Source organism: Daktulosphaira vitifoliae, unplaced genomic scaffold, assembly GCF_025091365.1.
Source record: "Daktulosphaira vitifoliae isolate Bord-2020 unplaced genomic scaffold, ASM2509136v1 Scaffold_124, whole genome shotgun sequence".
Taxonomy (NCBI): Eukaryota; Metazoa; Arthropoda; class Insecta; order Hemiptera; family Phylloxeridae; genus Daktulosphaira; species Daktulosphaira vitifoliae.
Genome location: NW_026099693.1, coordinates 15,470 through 29,893, shown reverse-complemented (window position 1 = coordinate 29,893; position 14,424 = coordinate 15,470). Strand labels below are relative to the sequence as shown.

The following is a 14,424-nucleotide window of genomic DNA, read 5'->3' as shown; positions in this document are numbered from 1 at the left end:
TCAAGACAATTCGGTATGAGGTGCGCACAATGGACCAACAGGTCTGAGTGCATGGGCATTATGTCCACCTCAATAATAACTAAAACTAAAAAAACTAAACAAATTTGTAAGGGAGACTTCACCGATTCAAGTTAAAACTAAAATCTAATATAATTAGAAATAAAACTTAATCGGCTCAAAGCCTCTTACCTTAACTTCTCGGCCGGTTTTGATTCCATTCGGGGAGCCACTTGACGCGTAATCCAATATTATGGCACGGCGTACTAAAAAAAAACTCTGGCTCAAAACATCATAAAATATATACATTACAAGCCCTGAAGGGCTAAAGAAACTGGAGGCAGGTTCAACCGACGCCAATATACAAAGAAAATTTACATGATACAAATTATAGAAGCGGACACTCACGAAAAAATATATATAAAAATTACAATGTTGCATCGCACACAACAACAACAAAAAACTCACGCTACAGACGAAAATTAACCGACAACCAGTTCAAATAATGGCTAATTTCCGACAAAACGTCAAAAGTTAAATACCCAGTGCCGGAAACTACTAAGAACAATTTGAATCATAAGGCGACAATGTATGCAATGAGCAGTGCAAATGACGTTTGCAATAGATATTTAGAACTTATAATTTTATTTTATTTATATTTTTATATTGATAATTTTTCTAATAAACCGCATTATTATGGAAGATGATAGATATAAACACCAATACAAATATGAAACATTAACTCAAATTAGTAGAATAATAGATTGCGCACAGGTCTATTCAAGTTTCCTTGACTAGCCAATGAGAAGGATTTGGCAATTAAAATATAAAACATTAAATCTCCCCCTCATAAAACGGGCCTATAAAAGAGCGATTTTTAGCTCATTTACCACCTCATTTTTTTTATAAAAATCTGGTCATGAAGCGTTTCTGTACCAGACTGTTTCGCGATATTCTCTCTATGACTTAGAATCTTTTTCATACTTGGTGTTTATTATCTAAATCTCTCTTTATTAATGTCATTTTAAAAATAACTTAACATTTTTATCTTTTTATTTTTTTTAGTTTTAAATATTTATAAAATATTAAAATAAATTAAATTTTTATTTTGTATTTTGTGAATTGTGCCAATTAAGAATTTTTTTAATTCTTCAATTGGAGTGTCTATTTAATAAGTGCATTTCGAAAATCTACCTTAGCACATCTAGCGGTTGAAACTGTTGTAATACAATAGTTTGTGACGTGTCACTAAGGAGATCGTAGAATGTATCTTAAATTTAAATAGATACGTGTTTGATTGATTGCACAAGATACTGATGGTTTGTTGAAATCATTACCCTAGCACATCTAGCGGTTGAAATTATTGGTAAAACAATAGTTTGTGACGTGTCACTAGGGATTGATTCTCATATTCCATTACGTTCTTTTCGGCAAGCAGTTTTTGACTCTGTAAGGTCCGTGCATCGACGAGAGTAATCTCCGATGGTGTAGCCAGCCTGTCTCTAACTCTGTCGACTCTCATGTCAAACACACAATTTCATAAAATATTGATAGTTTGTTGAAGTCATTACCCTAGCACATCTAGCGGTTAAAACTATTCGTAAAAAAATAGTTTATAACGTGTCACTAGGGATTGGCTCTCATAACCTATCTGGTTATTTAAATATTCATTTTAAAATATAAAGTAACACATATACTCAGACACCAAGTATAGAAAGGAACCACAGTGAAGTAATATTTCAAGTTTAGTAATTTGCATAATTTTACAAAATAAATAAATAGATAAAAGTCAGTGCTCTTTTTATTTATATCATTTTTACAACAAACGATCAAGCTAGCTGGACACAAGGTAAGAAATTATATTTCTAAGCATGTCATAAAAAATTAGAAAAATAAACTTAAGGTAGATCAAGAATAACTTTTGTCAAGCAAATAACAGATAAAAAGGGAAAATATTATTAATAGTTATTTAGTCACCACTCAGGACGCAACAGCTTGCGTTAAACATAAATATTTAGTTTACATTTAATACCTATAAAAAAATAATAACAATTTAGCCATTAAGGCTTGGCGCCCAACAACTGGACACTTGCAATTTACGTAAACACACACAGTTTATTATTTCTATAACACAACCACTAAATATTAAGAATCGTAAAATTCTTCTTCTTAATCGTTGCACGTTTCATTGTGCGTCATACAGAAGTGATTTACTTGCGATCTACAGTTTACGACAAAATAGGAGTGGTCATTATATCAAAACAAAGAATTTATGATTTTATGCCATATGCTTTTTTTTCATTTTGTAGCTAAACGAATTTCAAAACTCAGGTTAACATAATATTTATACTCATATTCAATTTAATTATCCTCTCATTTCTTCTCATATAAAAAAACTATTTATTGGATTTCACCATCCCAATATAAAAAACATTAACCTACTTATATAATTCCCTTTTTATGACAAAAGATAAATATCACATACATAATCAATATAAATATATATATTATACTACTCTCTTTTTTTTTATGACACGTTCAAGATAGGAAAGAAGCGGGGTGAATGTACTCACAAATGCCGTCCATGAAACGGTCTGAAGCAGTACACAACTGACTATTTCGCACGCGCACAAACAAATTACAACACCTTATCATGATTATTTAACTGATAAACGCCGTCGAAGTACGCATTCGGCTCAACACAAATATACATATATATATATATATATATATATATATATATACAAATAGACAAAAAAATAAACAGATACCTTTTGTCACGTTACAACAGAATTGAAAATATTGACTCGTTTACTATCGGAGAATTTATAGAGCGACATGTATTTGACATTACAAAAATCAATCAAGAAAAATATAGCGGTAAAAACTTCTTTAGATTTAGTAACAGAATACGAAAAAATTGATAATATTTAAGTTAATGTAGAGGTACCCACTATAAAACAAACCCTTTTTATTTCTCTATTTGTTTTGACAGCATCGAGTAGTATTCCTTAGTGGATTACTATTATTAAAAATCTAATACAAAAAAGTCCGATGAGGTTGAAACGCGGGGGAGCTGATGTGTTTTTACAAGTGTAGTCTTTTTGGATATCAATACTCTTAAGTATGATCCTTTGAGGGTGGGATGTAATTTAGATATAACAAAAAAATTATTTCGCAAAAATGCTTTGACAAAAATTAAAACTGAAGGGGAAGATTCCTTTTTTTGTGCCTTGGTTGCTAGTTTATATTCGGTTCAATCGCGTGGTGTGTATAAGTCAAAACCCGAATCATATACACATTATACACATANATATTCGGTTCAATCGCGTGGTGTGTATAAGTCAAAACCCGAATCATATACACATTATACACATATATGATACGCTACTCTGTGATCATAAAAATATTCCTCCTCCTTTAAAATATATACTATTATTATTATATGATTAAACAGATCTTAAATTATGTAGTGTTCATTTGGTAATTTTTATAAAGGATTTTCACCAAGAAGATCATCTATATTTCGATTTTTTTTTTTTATAGTAAAGTATATAATATAAGCTTTAATTTACGATTAAATAAAAGTGTCAATATTTCAGGAACATTTTCAAAAATTAAATTGAAAAAGTTTAACTTGCGTGCAAAAATTGCTTTTTTTAATCCCCTTCGTGGGCAAGTTTAGAGTCAGATTTTCAAAAAAATTATATTAAATGAAAGAAAAATATCTAAGGTTTCAATATAAAAAAATAATTATAATTCATTCATTTTTCAAAAGGTTATGGCAGTTTTAAGTATTAAAATATTTCATGTTAAACAGTGATTTTTGCATAAAAATTATAAGATTCGTTAAATTCGACGGCCATTTTCCAATATACAGGTCAGGAAAAATTTTTTTTTATTGTAAGCATCAATTTGAAATATATTGAAAGGACGCAGTATTTCCGGAACATTTTCAAAAGTTAAGTTGAAAAAATTCTACATTTTACTCGTATTTTTAAAAAATTATGAAATATATATAACTCATTTAGAAACAAAAATTTGTATTGATCCATACATTTGTCAAAAATTTATAGTAATTTTAAGTTGAAAAAACAAAATATGAAATCGTATATTTTAATACCAAAATTGCATGTTTTTTAAGTATGCCAACCATTTTCACATAGAAGATAAGTTGTCGGAACAAATTTTTTTTTTTAACTTTTAGTACATAATATTAACTTTATTTTAACATATGTTTGAAGCTCGAAGTATTTCAGGAACATTCTCAAAACTTAAATTAAAAATGGTAGTTTTTGTAATAAGTTGCTATTTTAAATCTCTCCCTGTGGGCAGGTAAAGGGTCAAATTTTCAAAAAATTTATATCAAATAAAAGGCAAATATCTAAGATTTCATTATGAAAAATTAGGTTTATTTGTTAATTTTTGAAAATGTTATACTAATTTTAAGAAGAAAAAGTGAAAAAAATGACGAAATGTTCTGATTTTAAAAATTGTAATTTTTTTGGAGATATCCTCCATTTACGGGAGACGAGAGATTTTTTTGTATATTTTTAAGGGTAATGTCTCCGAGTAGATACGATTTGTGATAATTTGACATATTGTTCATCAAAATTAGTCCAGTGAGAGCTGAGAAAAAGTGGCAACAGACACAAAAAAAAAAACACATCATGGTAATTATTACCTTCTCAGCTTCGCATCGAAGCTAAAAATTAATTATTAAACAACTAATGGATATTCTACCTGATATTATAATATTAAAATTATCATAATTGAAGACCCCCAGTGTATTGTAAAAACTAATGGTTTAGAGCATGAAAAAAGTATTGTTTTATAATAGGTATATTTATTATATAACTTTATTTTATATATATTTCCCAAAATGTATTGTTGCAGTTTTATTGTAAATAAAATGACATAGAAAAATATACAATGTGTAAAAATATTTCATATATACATTTATGGTTAGAGGTGTCAGGGCGAAGGCCTCATGGTTCTATCTGCTACTCAAAATTTAAGTAACCTCCGTAATATTTAACAGGATCTCCGCCTATGAAAATTACTACTCATTTTAAATAAATTCAGTTTAATAAGAAAAAATAGAAAAATTATACGATATGATGACAAACAATTTATTTATTCTATTTGATATTTTAGTTTATATGACGCATAGAGTGAAAATTGATATTAAGATTAAATATTGACTTTTCTAAATAATTTTTTTTGGGATAAGTTTAAGGTGTTTTTAATAAAATATATTTTAAATTAATGTACTCGAATCGATCTATATACACAGAAAAATTTCCAATAAATATGAAATTATTAATGCATTATAGTAGAATATTTTTCATTATAAAGTTGTATCTAAACTATTACATGAAAAAATGTGTAAAGTAATTTTTACCATTCTTGTAATTTCAATTCAATTGACATTAAATCAAAATTGTGAATGCATCAATACTACCCTAGTGAGAAACAAGTATTTTAAATATTTGACTCAAGTAGTAGATCACATTTGTCATCAAACAAAATGGAACTTAATGATAAACGAATTATTGATTTCGAACTCAGATAAAGAGCTATTAAGACAAAAAGTTGAGAAAAGCAATTTTTTGTTTATATTTAATTACATCGTGAATATATTTAACTATAAATACATAGAAATACTACAGACTTTCGTTGAACACGTAGGTATATTAATTGAAGAATGTGAAAATTATTTAACAGCACAATTATTTAATAATTTTATGGATTGCACAGCAATACTTGAAATTGAAATGAAGAAATCTACTGAAATGTTCAATCGTATATACAAAGTAATGTGGTTTTTAAGTTATTTAGATGTTAAACGCGTTTTTGTAAAAATTACAAGTAACCCATATACAGTAGTTGATGAAGTGTATTTGGTTAAGCATTTTATAGATAGTATTCGAATAAAAGATCATTCATGGCTTGCTAACAACGAAGATGAATATATCGCTAAAGTAAATGAAGCACTAGTAGTCATTATTAATACAAAAGAACTTATTAAGAAGGTGACTGAAAGAGCAATTTCTGTTTTAAATGAAATGAGTGCACTATTAGTTACACCTCAGCGACTTGATTTAAAGTTTAAATACAAAAACGAATATCATTCCCAAGAATTTATTGAAAATGATTTTTTTCATTTCGTATTAAATTGTCTAAATTCATTTTATAAGATTACAAAGACAAATTATTACGATAATTTCAAATTCGACATAATACTAAACCCTGACGTATATAAGTAAGAAAAACTTTTTCATTTACTATCTTAAAAGTTTGTAACCAGGGGAATATTAGGGGTTGTTAACGTCCTCTCAAAAATGATAATCGTGTATGAATTTTAGTCAGTAATGTATGGTACACTATTATGAGTATTAAAAATTAATAATCATTTGATATTTGTCAATGTTCTAGTCATTAAATTCAAAATTAAATTTAGAATCAGTACTTCTAAATTACAAAAAAAAATCTACCAATTGCCCTTGTATAATATCATAAAAAAACTATTAAATATATATCTAGAATAGAACTTTTTATAACTGAAGGGTCGGCGGGAATAACGTGCTATGTAACAATTTGTAAATTGTTCAGTATCAAGTAAAAACAAAATTACTTATGTTATTTCGTTTAAATATTATTTGGACTGCACGTTCTTCCAACTTTAAACATAATCAAATATCTAATTCTATAAATATATTGAGATAGACTCATAGCAAGTTATTCCGCAAAAAAAATGAAATGGGAAAAAGTGTTACATAGCACGTTATTTCCGCCGACCCTTCAACTATGCATGTAAATCTATTAAAACCATTGAATGGTTGAATTCAAAAATATTTTATGTAAAAAAACAGTTTTGAGATAAATATATTTTTATGTATCACTGTTGTATTGTTTTTGATTGGAATAAATTAGCGTGCTCTGATTTATTTCATTTGGTAGCGCCATTTTTCTACTTTTGATTTTCGATATTAAAGTATTTTTTCCGCCAGTAGTTGTCAAAATAGATACTTTGATAGACATTTTTTTAAGTTACTATTTAAAAAATCAACACTACACTAATCAAATAAGGGTTGACTAAAAAAAGGATGGGATTTTAAAACACCCTTATGAAAATAATTACGTATTATTGATGCATTTTTGTTTTCATTGGAAGAGTTAGTAAAATATTTTCTTATGTATAACATTCATGTATAAACTTCATGAAGAAATACATACCATTCTACTTACTAATACACACAATAATTATAATGACAACACACGATATAACTAATTTAAAAAAACCGACATAACAGTTTAGTGAATATAAAGTTCGTTACATTGAAATTAGTCATATTAAAACCAAGAAGAAGAAAGTTTATTACAATTATATCACATTATAATCAACACATTACAAGTTATTCATTATTATTAGAGTAAAATATATTATCATTAAAACTTTATTAAATATATATACACAGTGATCAAAATCTGGTAAGACACTTATTGTCTCAGAAACTATTGAGAGTTTAACATTTTTGTAAAAAGAGAAATTATTAAGTTAATTAAACTCTACAATAATATGATGTTAAGTAAATTTTTTTTTTATCCCTCCAGGGATAAAAATGTTTATTTATAATTTTTTTAAATGGGAACCACTATTTTTGATTTGATAATATGATAGAAAAAAAATTATAAACAATTTTGTTCTTATAATTTTTTTTATCCGAACAACCGTTTACGTTTTATAATTGTTTAAAGATTTTGACTTCCAGAAAATATATTGTCATTTATTACGTTTCATAATATTGGTGGCAGTGCAACCGGTATTTTTGTTAGATCCTTTAGTCTTATAAAACCATAGACTTCACTATTAATAATACACCGAAAACCCGGTTTGAATCTATTATTGTTATCACTCATTTAGTGTGTAGTAAATATTTATAGCTAATTTACCTGTCATAACTTGATCAATAAAATTTTTTTATGCAACAGCAAATAAAAATAATGACTTCTGTATTTAATACAGTAAAATGACAATAGAAATTTGGCCTAAAATCACTTAACTTTTACAAGCTGTAACGGACGAACGGTTAATTGGGAAAAAAAATTGTACGAACAAAGTTGATTGTAATTTTTTTTTCTATCATATTATAAAATTAGAAATAAAGGTTCCCATTTAAGAAAACTATAAATAAGGGTTTTTATCCGTCAAGGGACCAAAAATATAATGGTTTGACTACATATTCTTGAAGAGTTTTTTGAACTTGATATTTTTTCTCTATGATAAAATTTAAAATTCTCAATATTTTTTGAGAAAATAAGTGTTTTACCAGATTTCAATCACCCTGTATACAGGGTGATTCATTTAGGACGAGACACTCGTTTACTCAGTAACTATTGAAAATTTTTAATTTTTGGTAAGGAAAATATTATTTGAATAAAAAAATACTACAATAATATGTAGTAAAAACATGATATTTTTCATCCTTTGAAGGTTAAAAAACATTAACTTAAGTTTTTTAAATGAGAGCACATACTTTGAATTTAATGTTTAAGTTTTTAATTTAATAGCAAATGGCATTTGAATTTTTAATATAACTTTATTCGTTTATTAGATATAAACATTTAAAGTTTCAAATTTTTAAGTTAAATATATATACAGGGTGTTCAGTAAGTCAGGAAACGGGTTTCTATTGTTCTCATTGTTTGTAACAATGAGAAAAACAAAAACCCGTTTCCTGACTTACTGAACACCCTGTATAGTACACAATGTATTACAAATACAGGTAGCTAATTGGTTTTTTATGACATTAATATTCGAAGGTACACTGCATTGTTATTATCAATGGTAGTTAGGCACATTGTTATGAGTTCATAAATACACTAACTGATAATATAAAAAGTATATCAATTGATGGTCATAATTGATAATAAATAATCCGTGACTATGACAGTAGGATGGTCCTTATTTTTCGAATTTCGAAATTTCTTTCGGGACATACCTCCATTTTTTTCTTTAGTATAAAAAAATAATATTCTGAAAATTTTAAATCATTTGGAAAAATTTAAATCGAGGCGCACAGCATTTTAAGGTTTTGACCTCGAATTTTCGAAGAATATTCTATAAAACGATAAAAAAAACTTATATTAGAGATTTTCAAGTGATTTTTTCAATAAAAGTCAAGATACAAAAAAAAAAAGGATTGACCTTATTATAACTTAAAATTAACATTAAAAAAAAAAAAAAAATTTATGTGAAATTTCAAACTTAAATGACTCTAAAAATGGTGCTTTTTTTGAGAAAATTGGCGTTTTTGAGTTCAGCTAAACCATTAAGAAGTTATTATTTTATAGTGATTTTTAAATATGATATTGTACAGTATATAATCTATGTTTCAACTAAATTTCAAATATTTAAAACAATTTTCTTGGGATTTAGAGGCCTACAAAGTTAAAAATTTTATAAAAAGACACGTTCTAGATGCATTATCTCTGTTGGGGGACCTAATTTCAAAAATTTTTTTTTTTAGTTTTTTAGTTATATATCTGCTTAATACACCATAAAAATTTGAAGTTTGAGGAAAAAGTTTAACATGTAAAATTTGGCATTAGAAAATCAGTAAAAATCCGTTAAAAATCATGTAATTTAATGATAATTTTTTGTTGTTTTCAAACCATGTTTTTGTAATTTTTTTTATATTATTGTGTATGTAATATATTACAATACAATGTAACTATTATATATTATAATTATTACATATAAACTTTTCTGTGAGAACTGTGTATAGGTTATATAGGTTATATTGTGGATATTTTAGCTTCGATGCAAAACTGAGAAGTTATTAATTTTAGTATGATGTGTTTTTTTTTTTTTGTATGTCTGTTACCACTTTTCTCAGCTCTCACCGAACGGATTTTTTTTAACGATACGTCAAAAGATCATAAATCGTATGTAGTCGAAGACATTACCCTCAAAAATTGAAAAAAATTCCCCCGTTCTCCGTAAATGGGGGAAACCTCCAAAAAAATTACAAATTTAAAAATCGCTAATTTTCGAAATTTTTTCAATTTTTTTTACTTAAAACTGCCATAACTTTTTTAAAAATGAACATATCAATATAATTCTTTTTTATATAGATGCATAATAATCATTACCTGTCATTTGGTATATTTTTTTTGTAAATCTGACCCTTTATCTGCCCAAAGGGGGGGATTTAAAATGGTAACTTTTTCACAAAAAATTAACTTTTTCAACTTAACTTTTGAAAATGTTCCGGAAGGTCTGACACTTTTATATATATCTTAAATTAATGCTAATGTAATATACTTTAATTTAAAAAAAAAAAATTTGACCTCTGGACTTGTCTTCATGGCGAAAATGGCTACCGAATGCTATTTTCGTGTGAAAATTCTCGATTTCATTTTTTACATTTTTAACTTTATAATGCTATAACTTATTGAAAAGTGTATGGATCCACACAATTTTTTTATGAGAAATAATATTTTTTAATAAACCCTTTTTCATTTGACTTACTTTATCTAAATCGAGATATTAATAAGGAACCAGCAGATCATGTAGCTTTTGGAATAATACACCAATTTTTTTAAAATTTAACACTATCTAAAGATTTGCATCGGAGCCTTTATTTTTTATAGTGATTTTAATCACTGTCAGATATCATTATACTTGATCCAACTATACCACGACACCACTGTGCCGCAATCCCCCTGTGCTGTGTTTTTACTCATCGTTTTTGTTTAATTAATTAAAGGGTTAAAATAAAGGGCAAAATTTATAAAAAAAATATACCAAATGATAGTTAAAGACATCAAGCATCTTTAAAAAAAATTATATTGATTTGATCATTTTTGAAAAAGTTATGACAGTTTTAAGAAAAAAAAAATTGAAAAAATGTCAAATATTACCGATTTTAAAATTTGTAATTTTTTGGGAGGTTTCCTCCATTTACGGGGAACGAGCGAAATTTTTTCAATTTTTGAAGATAATCTCTTTGACTAGATACGATTTTTGATCTTTTGACGTATCATTGAAAGAACCCGTTTCGGTGAGAGCTGAGAAAAAGTGGTAAAGACACAAAAAAAAAATATAAATAAATAAAAAAACACAGAATTGGGTGTAATAGTCTCAATAAATTGTACTTTATATGTAGTCAAATTATAATTAAATANAAAAAAACACAGAATTGGAAGTAATAGTCTCAATAAATTGTACTTTATATGTAGTCAAATTATAATTAAATATGAAGAAAAATTATGATGATATATGAATACTAATAATGCTAAAATAATTTTTCACTTATTTTTCATTGTAGCGTAAAACAACTGATACCTCCACAAGAAGAACCATTACCTCTTGATAATGAATTAACAACTTTAAAAAGACTTGTCGATGAAGGAGAATGGAAAAATATCGATCACATATCAATTATTCATCATGGACTAGTTATAAGTGCAAACCGCATAGTAAGAGATCCAGTTAGTATGCATGGCTTTAATCTCAAAAAACAATACATATTACAATTGTTAAAGTGTAGATTTTTTGAAATGTTTTCAAATTTTTATTCATATTTTTCTCCCATTGTACTGTATTGTAATCAATTAAGCAAAACTACTTATCTATATTTATTAACATACATTAATTGTATAAAAAACTTATATGAAATAAGTAAAAGCTCAGAATATTTTTTCAATAAAATCTATTCGGCGGTGAAAAACTTAAAAAATGTATCAATTTGGGAAGTTACTAGTGTTCGTATCTCTTTATCATCCACTGAAAAATTTTTAGAATACTTTATTGAAACGTTTAATGATAATTATTTGTATGAAGATGTTTTTAAAGAAAATACAGAACCGTTTCTCATGACTAAGGCATATCATTATCTAAAAGATATGATTCATAAAAGAACAATTTTAAACGATGAATTATATAGAAAATCGAGACCTCTAGTTATACGCTGTCAGTTTATAGAGAAATCTAGTCCATTTATTAGTAATCCAGAAAAAATTATCGAGAAAAATGATGATTTAATGGATATTAAATCAATAGATGATCATCTAAATGCCTGTATTGAATTATCCAAATTCTGCAAAAACTCTATTGACATTGATTTTAAAGATATGGGATTCGATAAAATTTTTTGAATATGAATTATGCTAATTATTGATTTCTTAAAATTTATTAGTTAACGTTATATTTGTATTAGATAAATATTATTTTATTATTCCAACAACGTTTTTTTTTTATACTACTGTACATTAAAGATCAAATTTTGACCTTCAATGTAGTTTACTTTGTCACTACAAATTTTTTCAATTATTGAAATAATTTGTAGATTTAGACTTGGTATTGAAGTAGTTCTTATGGAAATTTAAGATTTTTAATTCATTCTCAAAAGTTTGCAGAGGTATCACTGCATTTGGCGTATAACAGGCCGTTGAGTTGTTCTTTTTAAGGTTATTAGGCAGATTATATAGTTTAGTTTGTAAGCTAAACTTACAAGAACCCAGAAGAGGGTCCACCCTGGGCCGAGGCAGTGCCGGAGCACCAGGGATTTTGGTACCTTATACTAGGGGAAAAGGTCATTTATAAAATATGATTTAGAACAGTCATTAAAATTTATTACACATTACAAGCAATTTTATTTCTTGTTCTTATAATATAATAAAAATATTTGAAAGAGAATTGTACATAAAAACAAATTAATTAATTAAAAACATAGGTCCCAAATAAAAGGGAAAATATAGGGAACAAAAAAACATTACAGTAAGATACTGAATAGATTAATAGTAATTTAGTTATGGTCAAAGATATCAGAGGAATTTATAGTCTGTTTATAATTAAAAGTTAAGACAATATATAGTGATTGATACTAATGTTATATACAAGTTGTCTATAGACAGTCCGGCATTCAAATAGCCGGTGTTCTTTATAAAGTACCATAATTCATGACTAATAAAGTATGAACATAATAATCTATCTTTTTTTTTTTTTATCACGTCAGTGTTCCTGATAAGAACTAGTCACCAGCTATAAAACTATATTAACTGGAATAAATTACTTGCTGGATTATATTAAATTTAAAATGTCATAACCACAATATAATATAACAGAACAAAAAGGAAAAACATGAGCATGACAGATCCAACGCATGCGTCAGGGTACAGTGGACATGTCACCAACGTCAATGAGTATCCTCTACATAAATGTAGAGGACTCATTGAGATGTTCACCATGTCCACCCTGACGACACCCGAGAAACTGTCAGCTCATGAAATAAAGAAAAGAGAGAAAGAAAAAAAATAGACGGATTGACCATTGACCATATAATATAAAATTATAGTTTATCTATATAGTCAGTAACTAACATTTGTGACCACATAGTCAGATCACTCATAAACAAATTACTTAAATAACATGTTAAAACAAATAACAGATAAACAGAGAAAAGAACAGAAGAAATATACCACATTACAATTAGTTGATGTTGTCCAAGTCCATGTTATTAATTTGAGGTGTTGCCATAACAATGGCCAAGCCAAAATGAAAAATTATTCTTCCATCTTTGATTTCTTGACAAGATCACAGAAGAAAGACCAAAAAAAAATGGTTGACGCCAACGGGCCAAAATTTATTCCACGATGGAGAGGAAAAAAGTGAATTGAATGATGATGAGAGATTCTTTTTTGAACATAACCGTATTTTTTCTTATGCCAACTTGATCACACATGGGAGAGGGTACTTGACAGTATGTTTATCATTATGGTTTTTTAGGATGAGAATCACAAGTGGTAGGGAATATATCAATTTAATCAATAATCATGTGTGTATGTGCAACACTGAACCTACGGATGTACGACGCGCACTGTTTGAATACAGTTACCTGTGACCTGATACTCATGATAATTTTATTACGTTACAAGTTATTTGTAGGTTATGGCCTCCAAAGTAATTGTTTATGGAACTTGTTACTGAAAGATTATAAACTACACTGAAAAATTAAAGTCAACGCCAAAGGCATTAATGATTGTTTATTAGCAACTAAAAATAATAATAATTGAACAAATAAGAAATAGAAAAAAAATATATGTATTCGTCGTTCGGGCAAGTGCGGTGAAACAATAACGAGTCGAGGTAACACTAAAGACGAAAGACAAATTTCTCGGCGATCAAAACGAAAACTGAACGGTAAGGGAGGACGATTAATCTAACATTTAAAAAAGCACACAGGTAGGGACGATAACATAATCAAAACTCACGACGAATACCAACAATGTTTGAGAGAGGTAACACTGACTAGATAAGGTAGTGGCTGGGTCGTGGGCCGCCCTGAAGTAATACCTCACGGTAGTTCCAGGGCGGTCCACAGTTGCGCCGGTCGGAGAAAAAAAAAAAAAAAAAAAAAA

The 14,424-nt window shown here is 27.4% G+C and overlaps 1 protein-coding gene across 1 annotated transcript; it reads left to right on the top strand.

Moving 5' to 3' along the window:
- The first annotated feature begins 5,332 nt into the window (after positions 1 to 5,332).
- Positions 5,333 to 12,199, top strand: LOC126909111 (uncharacterized). The gene is made up of 2 exons (XM_050691504.1): positions 5,333 to 6,262; positions 11,334 to 12,199. Exons 1-2 carry the CDS (start codon positions 5,382 to 5,384, stop codon positions 12,160 to 12,162), a joined length of 1,710 nt encoding a protein of 569 aa, XP_050547461.1. The 5' UTR covers positions 5,333 to 5,381; the 3' UTR covers positions 12,163 to 12,199.
- Positions 12,200 to 14,424: the final 2,225 nt, after the last annotated feature.